General features: G+C 48.9%; 2 protein-coding genes across 3 annotated transcripts; both read right to left on the bottom strand.

Moving 5' to 3' along the window:
* Positions 1-239: 239 nt before the first annotated feature.
* Positions 240-3,306, bottom strand: TPI1 (triosephosphate isomerase 1). The gene is made up of 7 exons (XM_048928325.1): positions 3,131-3,306; positions 2,214-2,337; positions 2,035-2,119; positions 1,767-1,899; positions 1,455-1,540; positions 1,220-1,307; positions 240-953 (listed from the first exon to the last, which is right to left on the bottom strand). Exons 1-7 carry the CDS (start codon positions 3,240-3,242, stop codon positions 835-837), a joined length of 747 nt encoding a protein of 248 aa, XP_048784282.1. The 5' UTR covers positions 3,243-3,306; the 3' UTR covers positions 240-834.
* Positions 3,307-3,594: 288 nt separating this feature from the next.
* Positions 3,595-18,690, bottom strand: USP5 (ubiquitin specific peptidase 5). Of its 2 annotated transcripts, none has more exons than XM_048928087.1 (20): positions 18,537-18,690; positions 17,167-17,292; positions 16,772-16,838; positions 13,309-13,442; positions 12,915-13,060; positions 12,417-12,601; positions 11,806-11,900; positions 11,130-11,323; positions 10,907-10,978; positions 9,581-9,662; positions 9,258-9,383; positions 8,672-8,825; positions 8,082-8,256; positions 6,587-6,675; positions 6,190-6,381; positions 5,541-5,684; positions 5,253-5,398; positions 5,020-5,173; positions 4,333-4,417; positions 3,595-4,161 (listed from the first exon to the last, which is right to left on the bottom strand). In XM_048928087.1, the coding sequence occupies exons 1-20, from the start codon at positions 18,642-18,644 to the stop codon at positions 4,068-4,070; spliced, it is 2,568 nt and encodes an 855-aa protein (XP_048784044.1). In that variant the 5' UTR covers positions 18,645-18,690; the 3' UTR covers positions 3,595-4,067. The 2 variants fall into 2 exon arrangements, with proteins under 2 accessions (XP_048784044.1, XP_048784053.1); XM_048928096.1 differs by having other exon boundaries at positions 6,259-6,381.
* Between the last annotated feature and the right edge of the window lie 203 nt (positions 18,691-18,893).

The following is an 18,893-nucleotide window of genomic DNA, read 5'->3' as shown; positions in this document are numbered from 1 at the left end:
GCAGGAAGATCCACTTATTAGTGGGACAGCCAGGTGCTCTTGCAGCTACTGAAATGTACTGCAGTGCATTCATCATCACAGAACCGAAGAGGAACTGCAACAGTAAATAAAGGTTCTCTGGGCTATGTTCTAGGTGAGAACTATAGTGAGAAGACACACGTTGCATTTGTGCAACGCTTGTTGGAGCAACAAGGAAATGGAGGGGTATAAGAAGAAAAAAAAAAATAAAAATGTAACGACCAAAAATACATTCACCCCCCCCCCAAAACTTCACAAAGACAGAACACCCAAACATACTGCCCTCTTTGCAGCTAGCTCTCCCCAAAGTACTCCAGCTCATCTATTTACACCTTGCCCTTAACTGCTTCTGAGTAAGAAACAAGACACACTTTTTTCCTTTTCATTTATTGTTCAATACAGGACATTGGTGAGGTAAGGTGTCTCACAAGGGTCTAAGCTGCCAGGCTCCTTGCAGATGGAGCTGAAGGATGCAGAAGATGGTGGTTCCTTTTTCCTCCCCTCAGTACTAGTGGCCCTCCCTCCCTGCAGGGCTGCAAAGAGAGAGAGGCAATGGCCAAGTTGACTGTGGGCTCTAACAGCTCAACAGATAACCAAGGATTTTGCCAGTTCAGAAAGGAGACTCTGCTGAGATGGGCTCACACTAATGGGACTCCAACGAGGTGATGGGAGTTAGCAGCACAGCTAGAACAATGATTGTGGTGGTGGGGGAAAGCCTCAGAAGAAGCCTCTGTACCGAGACACGTGCAACAAAAGGTCCCTTCTTGCTTCAGTTTCTTGCTCTTAACCGTAAGGGACTGCTCCTCACAGGCTGCTTTAATGTTTTGCATTGATAATATCCACAAACTCTGGCTTGAGAGAAGCCCCGCCAACAAGGAAGCCATCTACATCATGCTGAGAGGCCAGTTCCTTACAGTTGGCACCAGTGACTGAACCTAAAGAGGGAACAGGATTAAGAGTTCAGATGTGACAAACCCAAAATGGCAATAACACAGAGATACACCTGCAAGGTACTAGCCACCTCTTATTCTGTAAATTGTGAGACCATCTCCCATTCACCTAAAAAAGCTAGTAAGTGGTTCTTCATGCTCTGCTCGTCTCATGTTTCCTCATCAGCAGAGCAGAGCATGCTGTACAACAGCAGCAAGCAAACAAACAAAAAAATTAAGTTCAGCCTCAAAGAAACTACAGACTCATTTACCTCCATAGATAATCCTAGTTGACTGAGCAACAGCATCAGACACATGGCTTTTGAGCCAGCCCCTCAGCTTCTCATGAACTTCCTGAGCCTGCAATGAAACAGAAATAGGAACTGGTCCGAACCATCCTGCCTACAACTCCCTTCCAAAGAAGGAACTGCCTTGTTCCATCTTCAGGGAGACCTCTCGAGCAAGCTCAGACAGCCATTTTATCAGCCACCTTTCCCTTGCTAATACCTGTTGAGGAGTAGCAGTTTTGCCAGTTCCAATAGCCCAAACTGGCTCATAGGCAAGAACCACCTTATGCCAGTCCTTCACGTTATCTGAGGGGAGAGAAGAAAGTATACATGATTACAATACCTCATGTTGGGAAGGGTAGATCTGGAAAGTTTCCTGGAACATGCAGACCTTTTAATAACATGACCACTGTTCATTAACATTTGTAGCAATGTCTCTGAAAGCCTTCAAGAAAGGCCAAGAACAGACATTTATGGCCAAAATGGCCATTTCCCAGCTGTCCAAAGAAAAAAGTCAATTTTCTTCCCTTACCAGCAATAGCTTTGGTCTGTTCAAAGACCACCTTCTCCGTGATGCCAGCTTCTCTCTCATCCAGCTTCTCCCCAATGCAGGCAATGACACCAAGGCCCTCAGCAAGAGCATGAGCCACCTTCTGCCCAATCAACTGGGGATGGAAGAGAAATAAGGTAAGTGGCAGTCAGACCTTCTCCTGTACCTACCTTTCCCATAAACTGCTCACTCCTCCAGCCTTCACAGAATGATGTGTTTGGTACCACCTCTCCACTCCAGAGTCTCTCACCTCATCAGACTCTCCAAAAACATGCCTCCGCTCTGAGTGGCCCAGGATAACCCACGCAGCTCCAATATCTTTGATCATTGCTGGACTGATGAGAAAGCAGATGAAGGTATTGACTCACATCTCCACAGAAAATTCACTTTGCAAAGCAATGCTGGCTTAAATCTTCACTTTGGACTCACCTGATCTCTCCTGTGAAAGCACCCTTTGGTACCTTGTAACAGTTTTGTGCTGCAACTCCAATCTTTGCATCAAGCTTCTGGCGGGCAAAATCAAGGTAGATTGAAGGGGCTCCACAAACCACCTCTGTAAGGCAGAAGGGTCACCCATCAGAAGGCCAAAGGATAGAAACCACACGCAACCTTTGGCCCTGTGGCCCAGCCCTGAGAGGCTACCCTTCCCCCTCCCCCACTTGGTGGAGGCTCAGCCTGCCCTCGCTGACATTTGGGGGACCCACAGAGTAGGAACATCCTCCCTACTATCTGATGACTCGACAGCAGAGGGGAAACTCATTCCAGGGGTCAGAAATGGGGGAGTCGGGCAGAGAGCCAGGCTTCCAGCCAGTTCACACCGGGTCCCTTGGAAACATCCCAGTCGAGAAACCGGGCAGGAATCTTGTCCGGCCTCAAGGCTGAACCGGGGAGAAAAGGGCAGCGTCGGGTTACACGTGGATTTCAGCCGGGCATCAGCTAGGCACGCCGCTGGAACCCGCTCCACAGTGCGGTGACCTCAGCCCAAATATCGCGCCTCCGAACCCTGGCGCGGGGTAGGGCGGCAGGCCGTGGCCGCAGGGACGAGGCCTCGGGGACAGGAGCTCCGCGCGAGCGAGAGCCCGGAGAGCACCACCGCCCGCCGCAGGCTCTCCTCTCCGGGCCGGGCCCGCAGATCCCCGCCGCCCCGGTGGACGGAGACCGCCCGCATCCGGCGGTGGGGGGGGATGCGGTGCCCTTCAGCGGCCGGGATCCGGTGTCGCGGTATTTTTAGCCCCGCTGCGGGGTTAAGTTTCGGCCCCGCCGCCCCCTGACATTTCCCATGCCCCGGCCGGGCCCCGCCGCGCGGGACGTGAGCTACGTGCGGCCGCGGCCGCGCCCTCCCTCACCGGTGTCGGCCGAGAGCTTGGCGCCATTCAGCGTGTGGATGAGCTCGCCCAAGCTCTTCTTGTCGCCGTTCATCTTCCAGTTGCCACCCACGAAGAACTTCCTGGGAGCCATGGCGGAGGCGACAGGCGAGAACCACCAGCGACACAGACGAAGGTCGGCGACGGCACGCAGCCTGCGGCGGCCGCTTTTATAGGCCGGCAGGGCGCGAGGCCCCGCCCCCTGGTAGCCCCGCCCCCCGGTAGTTCCCCCACCCCCCGGGGCCTCGGCAGCCGGGCGGCCTGCGCTTGGAGATGCCTGCGGCGGCTCCTCAGAAGCTGCGATGAGCGGGGGGCCCGCACGGAAGCTCCGCGCCCCTCCCGCAAGAGACCCACGCCATCTCCCTTCTCCGTACGGAAGCTCGTACCGCGGCAGTGCCCGAATTTCGGCTCGCTGGGCCCCGGCTACACAGAACACATCAACCGGGACTTATTTCGACTTTTATTTTGTCCCTCGTGTATTTTGGCATGTGAAGGGCACGCAGGGAGGGGGCACCGCTCACGGCCCGCGCTGCTTCCCGTGCTGCCCTCTCGCTGGGAGGACAGGCAGAAAGCGCCGCCCGAGCCACACGCACGCACGTGCCCTGCCCCTGCGGGAAGCAAGGAGCTGCCGTCCCCCCAGCAGCAAAGCCAAGGGCTGCGCAGCGGGGTGCGGGTAGTGAAGGTACGTCCTACAGAAACACGTATGTCCACCCTCCGACTCCCCTTCGCTCCCGTCCCCGGGGGCTCCAGCCCCAGCCCGTCGTGGAACTCAGCTCCCCGTGCGTCCCACAGCGAGGGCAGGAAGGGCGGAGCGGGTAAGAGGAGCAGGGGAGGCGGACCCTGCTCTGACTGCCCCCACCCCTCCCCTTCCTTGCCTACGGCCCGCTTTCCCCCCCTCCACACACAGCAAGAGGATGTTCTAGCTGGGAATCCGCTGATAGAAGTAGATGTAGCCCAGGTCCTTGGGGGGCTTCTCAGAAGCACAGACCTTCTGATCATTGTAGATCACCCACCTGCAACACACAAAAGGGGGAAGCTCAGGAATGCTATCGTGTGGCAAAGACGCTATGTGAGCCTTTTTGCCAGATTGCTTCTCTCTGTCCACCGTCACCTCTGAAGAAACAGGGCAGAACAGTGGCTTAAAGCTGTACGTCAGAGACCCCTTTTGTCAAAACCCCTCTTACCTGCCATCTTTCTTGATGTGACAAACATAGTGACCGCACATAGTCGAAGTGCCCATGTGGCTGATGAAGGCGAACAGCTGATATTCTTGTGAGGAAAAGAGAAGAGGTATCAGATAAAGTGGAAAGGCACCACAGGCCTGTGCGAGGCCCTCTAGAGAATTCCTGATGTGAGATCTGACGGAAGCTCTCCTAGGTACTAACTTAAAAATGGGTCCCAGTCAAATGTGACTGACTTGAGGCCAAAGGTACAAGGAAACATGAGATGACGACTTCCAGTGAGCCTTTTCTCTCCCAAGCTCATTTGGCTCAGGTAAGCTGAATGGGTAGTGGCAGGAATTCCACCTACCTGTAGAGTCCAGGGCAAAACTGCATTGGCATTAGAGCTCTGCAAATGGATTGGAACTCAGTTTCTCAATGAGACCAAAGATCAGAATATGGGGGAAAGAACTACAATCCTTCCTGCCTTTCATTTAACAGCATCTTCTTGGCCTCACTCTTATCAGCTTCCAACTAATTCCCATGCTGAAGGGTTTAGGCCCTACACTGCCACCCTTCTCCTTTTCCTCCCCACTCCTACCCATTCAGCTCTATGGGAGCTGCTGCCACTAAAACCTATGGATTTACTGCATTGATTAGATTGGATGAGCTTGCACCCCAAAGCCTGTATTCATTTTGCTTGGAACTCACTTCCAGGCCCATTGCGCACTTTAGGACCAACAGGAACAGATTCAGAGATGGACTCTGCTGCCGAGCGCCCCTCTGAGATATCCATGGCAGCTTCTGCATCAAGGTCATCAATGTGACTAAAGATCCAATCCACTGCACGCTCCAGGCTGTTGTTCTGGAAGGCAAAGGAAAAGACTTGCAAATGCCTATTCCTGAGAAAATTGTTTTGCTTTGATGTCACCTGTGCCCCTCACCGTTGCTCTAAGTGCTTTCATAGCCTGGTCCCGGGAGAAGCCCATGGAGACAATGGTGGCCACACTGTCTTCTGATGGAGGGTCTGGACAGGCAATAGTCGACCCTGGTCCACTGGATCCAGGGAGAACTAACGGGTTAGCAAAATCTGCAGCAGAAAACAAAACACAGCCCCCAGAAGGGATACAGTCTGAGGTTCAAATGACTAGTTTTTCCCTGTTGCAGTGGGACAAGAAGTGAGACAGTGACCCAGATGCAGTAAGTTTCTCCATGGCTATGTGGTCTCATACCTGGATCATCCATGTGTGACATGACCCAGTTCATGGCAGCTTCAACCCCACTGTTCCCTGTGTAATACACTGCTTTGCGGCAAGCATCCATGGGAAAGCCCATCTCCACTAGCTGGATAATCACTGACTCATCCAACATGGGGGCTGTGAGAAAACAGAGATTAGAGCCACCCGCTCCCACCCAAGCCATGCCTGCACCATTTTGTGCAGTCTCATACAGCTTCCCAAGCCATTTCTTCACTCCCTGCTCTCCTCATCACACTTTATTCAAAAATGTGGTTTCACACACATGCACTCCAGGGAACACAAGGATTCGTTCACCTCATTAACTCAGCAGCACTGCCCATTTCCTAGCCTTCAAACCCTGCCCTGTGCTGTGGTTTGTCTACGTAAAATACCTCTCTGCCAGTCAAATCTTGTGTAAATCTCAGCTCTGCCCCTTCTACGTGCACAAGACATGCCACATTCTCATCTCCCACAGTAAGGGAATTAACAAACTCCCCTGCATAACACCCTTACATGCAAGGGAGGCAGCTGATATTCACAGACAGAGGGACAGGAAAAGTCTGAAACCACTAGGATAGGAGACAAGACAAGGAGAGCAAGGAAACGAATCAGGCATCAGGAAGAGAGGAGGAGAATCACTAACATGTCGGAGAGGAGAAGTGAGGGGAGCAGAAGGAGTCGTCGTCCTCGTTGCCATAGAACCCCAGGCTACCTTTGGGCTCATCTGGTGTCACCAGTGGGGGTGCAATGTCTGGCATTTCTTCTTCTCCATCCTGCAGCCCCGTTCCCTGCAGTGCAGAGATATCCAGCTCCTCTGGCATTTCAATGGAGACATCTACAAGACAGGGTGTTTGCTCAGTCTGACACACAGGCAGAAACAGAAGACTCCGTTGGGAGTTCTAGAAGGGCAAGTCACTGGGGACACAACATGCTAGCCTGCAGATCCTTTTGGGGTTGTTACTTTCCTCTATGGAGCAAGGATCACAATACCCATTTATCACTCCTTGTACCTATATGCTTGGACTTCTTGTCCTTCTTACCAAGCTTTTTGGGCACCCAGTCCAGACCAAAAGTGAATTTCTTGATCTGAATCACCAGATAATCTGGGAAAGAGGCGAACCGCGTTGTTCTGAAAGACATTAACGTAACAGCCAGTTTATACTTTGTTAGCAGTGACTGAGGGCATCTAGTTGATTCAAGAAATCAACTAACAGTAAGGTGGAGGCATGTCCTAAGGCAGGGACAAATCTGTACAACTCTCCTAGGCTGAGCTTAAAGTTTGTGAAACACCAAACAATTTCTAAAGCAGGTTCTCTGACCAGATTAGGTGGAATAAAGCATTTAATCCCCCAAAATCTTGGGGGATAAGGAAACACAGTACATTCTTTATCTCCCAATCATGCATTTTACAAGCTGACTCAGATTTTAGGAGTTAATTAAACTATTATTCTTATGGAACACAAGAAATAAAATCTTTTATTAGACCAACAGATAAAGCTGCAGAAAGTGATAAGCTTTCAAGTGCAAAAGCACTTCTTCAGCTATGAAGCAGAAGAGGCAAGTCTTAAGCTGACAGGGACTTGATTTGATTGAACATTATTTAGTCACAGTTTGAGGGAAAGGGTGTTTGGCATCTCCAAAACAGAGGGGAACCTTTGTGAAGGGAGAAGCAACATTAAGAGAGACAGATATTACCAGAATAATCTTAACATGCAGTAGAATTAACTTAAGCAGTATATATTCAATGCTAATTCTAACAAAGCTTTTGAACACAACTCACTATTTAAAAGCAAAACATTATTTTTCAAACTGTATGTTTTACTGTTCATTTTTAGTAGCTATTGCTTAATAATAGTACATTTGTTAGGAAAAAAAAAAAGTCACATTCTATGGATTTACTGGGCTCTTTGACAACTACTCTTTCACTGCAGGACAGCCAGTAGCATCACAGAAGGAAGGTGCTTAAGCTTGTGTTCTTCTCACTACACCTTTGCACCATTGTGACATGTGCTGCTGGCAGTGTGACAAATTACAGCTGTTCTTTAAAGCTCTGCTATTAGCATTTAAGTTAGCATACTTTAACCCAGGTGTTTCTTATGCTCAGCATTTTACTCAAACCTTAGCAGCTAAAAAGCTTCCCTTAAAGACATTCTGGAGATCACGCAGAACTGGTGTTGCCATACTCGTCAGTACTAATTTTACAGCTAAACTGCATTTAGAATAAAAGCTGCCAATTTTCTGGGATGTCACTGTATTTTCATAGCCTCTCAGCAACTGAAATCTGATGGCAAGGACTTCACACTAGCACTGTTGTTCTGCCCACCGTAATCCTTCAGGGGATTGCACTCCAGCACTGATGGACTGGTTCCCTTCTGCTTCCATGTTCTATGGACAAAGATCTGGAGGACTGAAGAGCTGTGGGAATGCTCTTCAGTAATGCATCGCCTTCTCCGGGCGATGAAAACAAGTCCCCCTGAGATGTGGCTGCAGCCCACTCACCATAGCCTGGCAAGTTAGTAACCCCCACACACTCACTTGAGAGCCACAGACTTGGCCTGCAAGGCTGTGCTCCAGAAATCATCCACCTGCTCTGGAGCTCCATAGGCCTCTAGGCAGGAGCTGAAAGGCACCTTGGCTCGCACCAGGTCAGGCAGTGGCTGCTTCTCTTCCTCTGCCTGCCGCTTCTTCTCCTCATATTCCAGTAGTTCATCTGAGAGAATAAAGGAGAATAAAGTACAGGAGTCAAGGACAACCTCTAGGTACAAGTAAAGCAATTGTGTAACCTACACCCAGAGGCTGAATGGGCCTACAGATACATGGATACACATTCTCAAGAATGGAGCACAAAGCTGGCAACTGCAAGCACTATTCTGCTTCTGCAGTTCTGCTTTGCTGCTAAACCACAGCCCAGCTTGAAGTGTAGGAGGGAAAGGCTCTAGAGGGACATCACTGTCACACCACTAAAGAAATGAGCCCAATTCTACAAGACCAGCTGAAGAATTTGGCTTCAGAAGTGGCAGAGAAATAGCTTGAGGAAGTCTCTTTCCCATTTAAGGAGTTCCGTAAGAAAAGCATGATACCTGACATAATGTATGCTGCTATCCTGGCTAGGACATATCACTAACCTTTGTTGAGCGCAGCATCCATGGGTACTGGCAGCTGCATGATATAGTCCACACGCTGGGTGTATTTCACCTTTTCTGTGGCCAGACACTTCAGCTTCTCCTCCACCAGAAAACGGAAGACCTCATTAGGGTTCTCCGAGCTGCGGCAGTTCCTCTGAAAGAGGGAGAGATTACAAGGATGGATATGGCATCAGAATGGCAGAAATAACGATCTACAGCAGCAGCAGTCCCACACAAGACATGGTGAAAGAGTATTCATTTCTACACCCCGTCCACAGGAAAAGCAAAGAGGAACCTACAGACATCTTCTGTGATCGTGGGAACGCATGCCATTCTAACTCCTAAACTGAATTTTACATCTCCATCTGCGCCCTTGCTAGGAGGAATCTCTTGGGAATCAGCCCCGAAAACATGGCAAACATGTCTCTTTCTCTGTTCCCACAGGTGCCAGCTGCCCCTTTTCCTTTTATTCTCTCCCTCCTTCTGCTCCATTTGCCAGCTTCTCACATGTACATCTCATGCCATGTTACAGCAAGAAAAAAAGCCAGGCTTTTCTGAAATCAGAGAAATAAAACTCAGCCATTACCTCCACCATGTTGATGAAATGCAGAAAGAATTCCTGGGCATCCTGCTGCCGGTTAGTGGAAAATTCTGGGTGTCCCTTCCCAATGAGGGACTTAAACATGCGTGGAGCAATGCCATTTTGTACACCCTGCAAATAACAAGGTAGAAGAAGGAGGTGTTCATAATGTACCAAACGTGTGCCCTCGTATGCAACATTCTACTCTTAGCCATGCTCTTTGTGTGATGGGGCCATGGTACAAACCCCCGGACATATCTTCAGAAATGGTTCTCCCTCCTCCTCCCCCATTTAACACACACCATGTGGGAACCATATCCAGATCTCACCTTCTGATCAGGCTGCTGTTCCCCTTCTGCAGAAGCTGGCTTTGAGTATTCCCCAGATAGCAGACCATGACCCAGTTTGGCTCTGGAATGACAAAGTCTGTCAAACTCCACACACTCTGGGAGCCACAGAAACCTGTCCAACTTTAACAGTGACATGGCTGGAATTCTCACAGAGATTGGCTTTCTCAACTGCATCAGCTAAGATCACCTTATCTTGGTCTGATCCCTCTGGGCCCATGAGACATCATCCACAGGAAAGTTACTTGGACTTCTGGTCAACATTTTCAACCACTGCTTGTACAGTGGGGAGAGCAAAAAGGAACAGCTTCCCTTTCCTCACAGAAGGGTTGCCAGTGCTGAGCAACACAGCAGCTGCTCAGCAGCCAAGCTATACTGCAGCCTGACGTGGCTAAAGTAGCAGTGTATCTAACTGACAGCACAAGAGACAACAGGACACAGTGAAATTGCCTGAGCTAGAAATAGCAATATTATGAGCAGACTGATCACAGTTTCCCAAGGGGAAGGTTAAGAATAACTCCATGAGGCACTTAATGGACAATAGCAAAGCTCAAGTGATTTCTTCCCACACCCAGATCCTCCTGTTCTTCCACTTCACTCCAATTCTTCCCCATCACTGTTGCCATTTGTCTGGAACCAAACACTACCAATTCCTCCTTTTGTCCAGGCTGTCTCAGTTTCCTCCTAACTGAACACCTAACCCCAGGCTTTAGAATTTGGAATCTTTGCTTACCTCTGGATTCTCTTCCACAAATGCTACCTTCCTTTCCTTTATCCCAAGCCTCCATATACTGCTTTGCTGTTTTAATGCAGATGCAAAAGCAAAGCAATGTATTTAAATGAAGCGCCCTCTGAAAACCTGTGCTCCTTTTTCCATACCTGTTGCAGGAAGTCTCTTTAAGCATATATAAACTATCCACTGAGAGTGATGTTTTTTTTCCAAATCTGTGTATCTCTGTGCTCTTAGCCATCTTCTTCCTCTGCAGAAAGCAAACCTTTCTGCAAAGAAGCTGTTACGCAGACAGAATACGCCTACGAGAAATCCCCTCGTGGTAACATATGGTACTGCATCCCTCACGTCATAGGTTTGAGAGTCCCCAGGGGCACTGAGATAAACCCTGCTTTCTCCATCTAGGACATTCAGCATATCTTTCCTGGCTTAGATCCTTATTGATCACAGAAGACCAGTGTGTCTGGTGATGAACATGGAAACAGAGAGGCAAGGCTTGAGGGAGAAACCTGTAGCAATGCAGAAGGGATACACCCAGGCAGCTTCAGCCTTCCTTCTCTCACCAAAAGTCTACGTACACTTGTGTGCTGAAGTCCTGTGTGGGATCCGAAGGTGCGTTTTTGAATATCTTCTCCAGCTTGTCCACATACCTGCAGAACAAACCAGAGCAATCTAAGAGACATATGGATTCATCTAGCAAAAACAGCTCTGAGCCTGATTCCTGCAACAGAAGCTCCCAGCTCTTTGTACTGGTGCCAGGGGATCCCAGGTCAATGGAAAAGAGTGATTAGGCTCACTTACTTTCTCTGGAAGTCTGGGATACTGAACAGCACCTGCATCACAGAATTGAGGTAGCAACTGTTGCCCAGGTTACGGATACCAGTGTACCCGGGCCCATAGAGGGGCTTGAGCTGCACACCAGATTCCTGGATGAGCTCCCACTCCCCAATACGTTGATTCATATCTATTTCCAGTTCTGTCATTGTCTTGTCTGTCTGTGGAGGGAAAGAACAGGAGAAAACCTTCAAAGACAACTTAAGAGAACAACTGAGGTGTGAAAAGGGCAATGCAGTAGAGAAACAAAATGTGAAAAGAAGATACGAGAATTCTTTTCAAATATTTAAGTACTTGGGACAGAAGGAGGAATGCTATGAAATATGAGAGAAATCCAAGGCATTTTCTTAAAAGGAGCATGAAAACTACAAATTAACAATAAATCTAGGGAGCACAGCTAGGGGTGTGGGCACCTTCCTGCCAAAAGTACTGACACAGAGCCACAGTGAAATGAAACTACTGGACAAGAAAGCAAGGCAAAAAAGGCAATGGGAGAGGCGGACAAGGCAACTCTCTGTTTGATAAATAAAACACTGTTTCTTCATCAGGAATGGCTCTGTGCAGCCACAGAAAGTTGGGATCCAGCTAAGAAAACTTAGTTTCTTCTCTCCCCCTCTAGGTCTGCACAGCAATAGCCCCTCACCTTTTGCATCTTGAGCATGTCAATCCCAAAGTGAGCGAGGTGCTCTGCCAAGTTGGGATCCAAGACCATGTCATCCTCATCGTACGAGTAGACATCTATGCAGAAACACAGAGGAAAATAATCATGGCCCATGGTCTAAAATTCACTCTGGATGAAGATAACTGGGTGCTCAGAACTGGGAGTTTTGACAAACTGAGCACTTGGACTTTCCTCTCTTTTCTCTCTTCAGGAGAGTAGTACAACACACAGAATACTGAGATTGTACACCTGGATTGAGGAAAGGGTTACTGTGCTATACCCTCAGGTTTTAGACACAAAAAATCCTTGATAGATGTCTCACTACTTAAAATAAGAGAGAAAGCTGGAAAACTGTTCTAAAAGCTTTCAGATTACAAGTGAGAGGAGATTTAATCAGCTGGTTCTTTGTCTGCCACAAGAAGCAGGTCAGGGTGGGAGATGGGAAAGCTTACGATAGATTGATACTGCATGTTCCAGGTCATATCGTGGGCAAGATCAGCCTTGAAATCCTCCCTCCTTTACCTTGTCAGAGACCAAAGTCATCCTGAGCAGTGCCTGCCATCTATAACCCTTGTTGGATCCCCCTTTCTCACCAGCCCCATCAGGAGTAATTGTTCCCAGTTTCACAGCCAGTGGGTAGCCAGTTTCCCGGTAGTGCTCCACTGCATGATTGTTGCCTCCACTGCCATCAAAATAGCGCCGGCCGCAGAGGATGGCTCCATCGGTCATGTTCAGCCACAGGTTCTCCCTCATGTCACACTTGCTGCACTTCCAGCCACTGTTGACAAGGAATAGAGGAAAAGTGCTGTTAGGGTAAAAACCTTTGGGTTCTATCTCCTAAGCCCTCTCCATTGCTACCCACTGACCACAGTATGAGCAAAAGTTTCTGTGATCTCATTTATCTTGTAATTCAGAACGCTGAGCATCCTGAAATACCTTAGTTTGCCCCCGGTCTTGTATTTACACAAGGCACACTCACACACAGGGCAGGGCCCCAGAGAGGAAATCTCATCTTCTGGGACAGGAGAGGAAGATGATCAGGGCGCATCTGGGACACAGAATGATACAGCAAATGTCAGTACTGTGCTCACCATGGTGGGATGCGGACATCATTCTGAAGTTGGTGCAGGGAAAAAGCGTGTTTAGAAACACGTCGAACCTCCCCATCCCAAGCCTGCACCTCCTGCTTCCGGGAAGCTGAGTCTGCTGTAAGGATGGCTTCAACCGCACTGGCAATCTAGTCAGAAGAGCAAGAAAAACAATGCGGAATGCAAGAGAAGAAACTTCCAGTGCTACAGCACTCTACGTTTACGTTCAGAACTGCAAGTCATTCACAGAAAGACAGTATTTGGTCATAAACCAGGCTCCATACTATAAAAGCACTGTTTAAGTAATTTATGACTGTAGAATAATCCCGCAGCTCTCTCATAGCAATGCTTCATTGCCTCCCTGCTAGTGAAAAACGTCACCCTCCACCAAACGTACCCTGTCTCTGACCATGTCAGGTAGTCCCTCCAGCCCATCACGGGGAATATCCAAATGTTCCGGGAGAATCACTATTTTTACATCTTCATCATATTCAAACTTTTCCTCTGTGATGTCAAATCCACCTTCTACACCTGCAGAAAGAAAAAACATTGTGGCAAGAGATAAGAACTAAATAGTTTCCAACACTTCTTCACCTGTAGCTTACACGAAATAAAGAATCATGACTAAGGCAAAATTCTAGACCAGTGTTCCACAATCTTTCTTCATGTCTACCTCCCAGCATTCCTGCTGCAGGTACGGACCTCACAGAAGGAAATATAAGCCTAGTGACAACAGGTGTGCTTTTGTCAGCTACTTTTACAATTGCTCTTAAAGAAACTCGAGACCCTGACTACAACTGGAAAAAACAGACGTGTTCTACAGAGTGACCACAACAGGGCCATGACAAAAGACTGCTGTTTATCCGTCACAGTGCACCTCAGATCACACATGGAGATGTGTAGGAAGAGATAGTGTTCCAATCCAGCATGAAGGACTAGCCTATCTGCATCCTCAAGGAGCCTGGCTCTGCTTCTTGCCTCTTCCAAAAAAGAAAAATCAATGACCTGAACTCAAATACAGAGAACTAGCAGTTCTCTGTTCTTCTGGGAGCACAACACCCAGAATAACACACAAAAAGCCTTAGGAAAGGCACAGTACTGGTATTTTCTCTTGCCCATCTAGCCATGCTTTCAAGAGGCTGCAACAGAAATGGAGGTTCAATAAACAACAGATTACTTGCAAGTCGTCAAGAGTCATAGAATAGAATCATAAAATGGCCTGGGTTGAAAAGGACCTTACAGATTATCTAGTTTCAACCCCCCTGTCACAGACAGAGTCACTGAGAAGCTACATGTGCAGTGGAGGGAAGGCTCTGGTTCTCTAAGGTTCTCACAAAAAACCTCTTGGCTTTTCCTGTTCTGCAAGAGCTCACACTTTACATTCCAGAAGGAAACAGGGCTGAAAGCATGTTGCTTATTGACAACCTTAAACCTCCATGGTTTTTTTTTACTGCATTTCCTTTATTTGAAAATTGCATGCTGTGGATGCAATAAGTCTCTGCAACAAACCGTTGAAGGGAATATGAGTTTTTGCTGGAAGTCTTTAATGCCCCTGCCTCAGGAATTCTGGAGGTGACACAATTCTGAGAATCATTACTGCATTTGATAAAACATCACTGACAAGAACATCTGGTTCCTACAATATCTCCTGCACCTCTCACCACAGATACCTACAGTGTTCAGACTATGCAAGATCTGCCACGTAAGAATGCAAATGCTGCAAGCCCAAGTCGTTTTAAAAATTTCTGAGAAGTTGTAAGCATCATGCAACAACATCTCAAATAATTCTCTCCTGCACCTCTTCAGCACATCCCAGAGAGATCTGTCATCACTTCATGGAGCAAAACAGTACACAATCTCAGGATATTATACAGCTCCTGAACTCTAAGCAAACAAAAACAGACTGCTCAAAGTCCCCTGAGGCATTACACAAACCTCCTGAGGCTCCAGATGAGGAAAAGGGTCCTCAGCTGGCAGACTGTTTCCCACCCCTTTTCTACCCCGTATATACCCACAAACTTGCCCCAGGAGGCCTGCTGCCTTCATGGCTCTATCTCAGCATCACAACCTCCACAAGAGTCTTTCTATCAACAGAGTGGCATGGAGGGCAAGCGCTACTACTGGCAGTTTTTTTCATGGAGTGGGAGGCTGAGGTACAGAGAGACCACGGGGTATATTATGCAGCTATATTTTGTTCCTAAATCTTTCCTATACTTTCAAAACCCTCCTCTATGTCTGCATTAATCCACCACTACACTTGAGCTACAACAGCTATTACTTATGCCTATTATTATTACTACTTATGCCTCAGCTACAAAGCTATTACTTTCTTTTATTTTCTTCTGCTTCATTCATCCACTATGATGTTATAACTGGCAACTGTTCTCTGATCCAGTGAAAACTTGTCTCAAGATCTTTGCAGAACTGAGGATGCAGAAATAACTCACAAAGCAGATTGGGACGAATATCTCCCAAAGCAGCAATAGCAGCAGTGAGGTTTCTTCTCACAAGGCTTCTGCTATGCAATGACACCGCTAGGGAAAAAGTGACTAAGAAGCAAGACCTGCTTGGTACAAGTTCTGGATTTCCCTGTAGTGGTCAACCTCCAGCAATCCAAGAAAATGTTACTGATAAAAATGGTCCCGTCCTCTGCTTCATAATGCCTAAGAAACTGCTAGCTGATAGCGCTCCAAATAAGCAGCATCTTCTCTGATTCCTATGACAGCTTTTCAGTTGGTGCAAAAAAAGTGACGGAACATCAGCACTGTTCTCCTGAAAAAGGGCTTGCTCTTAATGTGTAGGTTGCTCCAAAAGTAATACCTTCTATTTATTTCCATGGAAACTACAACAAATACAAAGAGCACAATAACATTACTTGAAAGAGCAAATTCTCAGCTATAAAACACTACTTTTCAACACTCACCATTAGCTATGTATTTTTTGCCAGCAATGAACAAATGCCTACCTGCTGCGATCCTAAAAACCTGTACCAGTGGAGGTAACATACTGTTGTTGTTGTCACTGCTGAAATGCACCACCTACCTCCTCACAGCATTCACATCCACAGCGTGGCTCCCATAAAAGTTTAGCAAGTGTCACTGAATATCAATTCAGCGTGCCATTTTTTCACATGGAGAAATTCAGTGACACATTTTCGTTTCTTTGCTCCTCCATGTCAGATACCATTTTGTTAGACTGCCCCTCTGCTGCCATCTGTCACATAGCAACAAAATGTAATGGGATATTGGTGGAAAGGTTCAACATCTACTGCCATGCCACCAACAACCACTTCTGATTTTGTGGGCCAAAATAATAAAATAAGAGGCATTACTTTTGGAGCAGTTCCAGCATTTTAAGGTTTTGTGTATTTCCTCCAGTATCAGCTTCATATTTCAAGAAACTGTCTAACCCAAAGTGTTCCCACAGCACTTATCAGTAATTCCTTCCTGTTCTACACAAATACCACTAGTTAAATTTCTCAGAAGAAATATTTCTGTTGGAAACTTTATTTTTTCAGACTTACTCCAACCCCTCACTAGATACATCTGTATTAAATAACAGACCCGTATGGGACCAAGCTCTATCGGGCATAATGAGTTCAGAGAGGAGACAAAGACTACCTACCTACAGAAAACATGCTACAAGTTTGAATGCAGAGCAAAACTACCATCACAACATCTGCTCTGCAGTAACTGCCTACCTATGACATACTAGAAGACATTACATTTGAATTCAGTTGGGGACACTACCATAGCTAGCTTAGAAGAGGAAGGGGAACGGAAACGTGCCATGAAGCCAAGCAGCTTCAAAAGACTGATCCAAAATGACAAGAAATATATGGTACACAAGCGCCTCCTTACCAATAGCCAAGCGAGTTGGTTTCTTCCTTGGGGGGTCCCCAGCACTGGAATTAGCATCTTCTTCTTTCTATTTCATTGAGAAGAAATAGGGTTAGAGAGTTAGAGGGACAGACATGCTGTGGCAAGCATTAAGGATTGGAGTTAAGATACTGCAAAGACGGCAAGAGGGCTGGCAGTAACTACTTGGTCCAACAGCTAGGTACAACAGCTCAACATCAGCAGAGCTGAAGGTCTAGCGAATCCCAACTCACCAAGAAAAATATCATTGATAACAGAAGGAAAAACTCTATACCTGATTTAACACCGAGACATCTCCCACCTCCCAGTTTCAGAACAAGCATGACTTCCATTATTTTTTAGTACTGCCACCTTGTTTTTATTTATTTTATTTATACCGGTTTACGTGTTCTTTTGAGGTGCAGATAGACCCGCTGGCCTGTTTTCTGGTAATGCTTTTCCACATACTGCTTCCCAAAGCCCAGGAACGTGTTCATGCAGATATATAAGCCGCCATCAGACTCCTGGAAGGAAGGGGAGAGAAAAACTGAAGGGAGACAGCAAAGAATGCCATTCCAACAGTTAGGACAGAAGGTACCTCTTGGAATGCTATCAACTACTGATTAAATAATGGCAATTGTTCATCGCTATATATCAGTTATTTAGTAACTGATCTGAACTAAGCTGGCAAGCCCTGCTCTGGCTGTCCCAGGATAGGTGCTCCTATAGGGTGATGTACAGGTAAATCCAGATGACTCCTCACACACAGCAGGATGATACCCAACCTGTGATGTCTGAGCAAGATCCCCAGGAGGGTGAGGAGGATGCCCCACCAGAGGCCTGCAGCATGCATCATTCACACAGTCAGAACGTGGCATAACCACTCCCAGCGCAGCTGTGCCACCCTGCCTGCAGGCACAGCTCCCATGGCCATGGGGAGCTCTGCCAGGCCACAGCACAGGGGAGGCCAGCACACCACTGCTTGTTTTCACTGTTGCACGCAAAAGCTTGTGAGGAACTCTGTACTGGCTACAGGTGAGCCCTGCTCACCCCAGAAGCACAAAGACACCTCAGCAAAGATACCGGCCGTAAGCCAAAGCGGGCAGGGATCCAAATGCAGAGAGTGGGCAGACAGGGCAAGAGCACAGGGACTGGCACTGCGCGGGGCTCAGCAGGGAAGCTGGGCCAGGGGGTGGGGTTTTGTTTCCCAAAGAGCCTCCACCTTCGGGGGGCAGCGCCTTTCTCCCGAGGGCTCCGGCACATCCCCTGCGGAGGAGACCGAGGGGCACTCGCCCCTCCCTAGGCCCACCCAGGCCGGCTCGGGAAAGAGGCGCGGGGACGCCGGCACCGGTGTGGAGAGGGCCGCGGAGACGCCCACTGCCATCTTAGTGACACAGCACCGGCTCGCCCCCGCCCGCGGGGCCTCGTGACGCCGCCAGGCCAACGGGCAGCGCCCCCCGCCCGACTACAGCCCCCGGCATACTCCGCGGCGGGCGAGGGGCCGACGAGCTGCCCACGCCCGCTCCGGCCGGGTACTACAGCCCCCAGCGCTCCATGGCCGGGAGGGGTGCGCCGCGAGGCACGTCGGGGGCTGTAGTCTCGGACGGCCCTGCGCCGCACCGGGCCGCACACGGCCCGGCAGCCGGGGAACCACAAATCCCATGGCGCCCCGCGCGGGCGGCACCCCCGGCGCCCGGGTGGGCTGAGAACGGGTGGGAGCGGGGAGCAGCCCGGCCGGCCGCGGAGGTCGGCCTCGGGGCGAGCTTACCGGTGTATCGAAGGAGAAGGCGCACTCGTCCTTGTGGACCCGGTCGCCGGCCTTAGGCACCCGGATGGACGGCAACACCGAGAGCAGCGCTTCGCTCAGCTCCGCCATGACAGCGGCTCACTGCAGCTCCGCCCGCGGCCCCACCCTGACCAATCGCAGTCCAGCGTGCTCGTAAGGTCTCTGGCCAATCCCGTGCCGCGCGGGCACGCCCGTAACGTGGCCTGGAGACGATTGCCCCGCCCACCTGCCGCTCGAGCCGGCCGTCTCGGCCAATCGCAGCCGCCCTTCAGCCGTCACGGGCGGCCCTGCCGAGTTCCTCAGCCAATGGCGTCGCGGCGTGGGGCGGAGTCTCACGCA

The sequence above is a fragment of the Lagopus muta genome, chromosome 1, assembly GCF_023343835.1.
Source record: "Lagopus muta isolate bLagMut1 chromosome 1, bLagMut1 primary, whole genome shotgun sequence".
Lineage (NCBI taxonomy): Eukaryota > Metazoa > Chordata > Aves > Galliformes > Phasianidae > Lagopus > Lagopus muta.
Note: the sequence above shows the minus strand (reverse complement) of the source record. Positions and strands in the feature narration are given on the sequence as shown.

Bases quoted from the DNA above. Each gene is read 5' to 3' on its own strand.
- TPI1 (XM_048928325.1), bottom strand. From the start codon at position 3,242: ATGGCTCCCAGGAAGTTCTTCGTGGGTGGCAACTGGAAGATGAACGGC. The intron at 1,900-2,034 runs GTGAGAGACTCT...TTCCATCCCCAG, and splicing joins TTTTTGGAGAGTCTGATGAG to TTGATTGGGCAGAAGGTGGC. The intron at 1,541-1,766 runs GTAAGGGAAGAA...CTCTCCCCTCAG, and splicing joins ACAGACCAAAGCTATTGCTG to ATAACGTGAAGGACTGGCAT.
- USP5 (XM_048928087.1), bottom strand. From the start codon at position 18,644: ATGGCGGAGCTGAGCGAAGCGCTGCTCTCGGTGTTGCCGTCCATCCGG. The intron at 13,443-16,771 runs GTAAGGAGGCGC...TTCTTTCTGCAG, and splicing joins ACCAACTCGCTTGGCTATTG to GTGTAGAAGGTGGATTTGAC. The intron at 8,826-9,257 runs GTAATGGCTGAG...TCCCTCTTTCAG, and splicing joins ATTTCATCAACATGGTGGAG to AGGAACTGCCGCAGCTCGGA.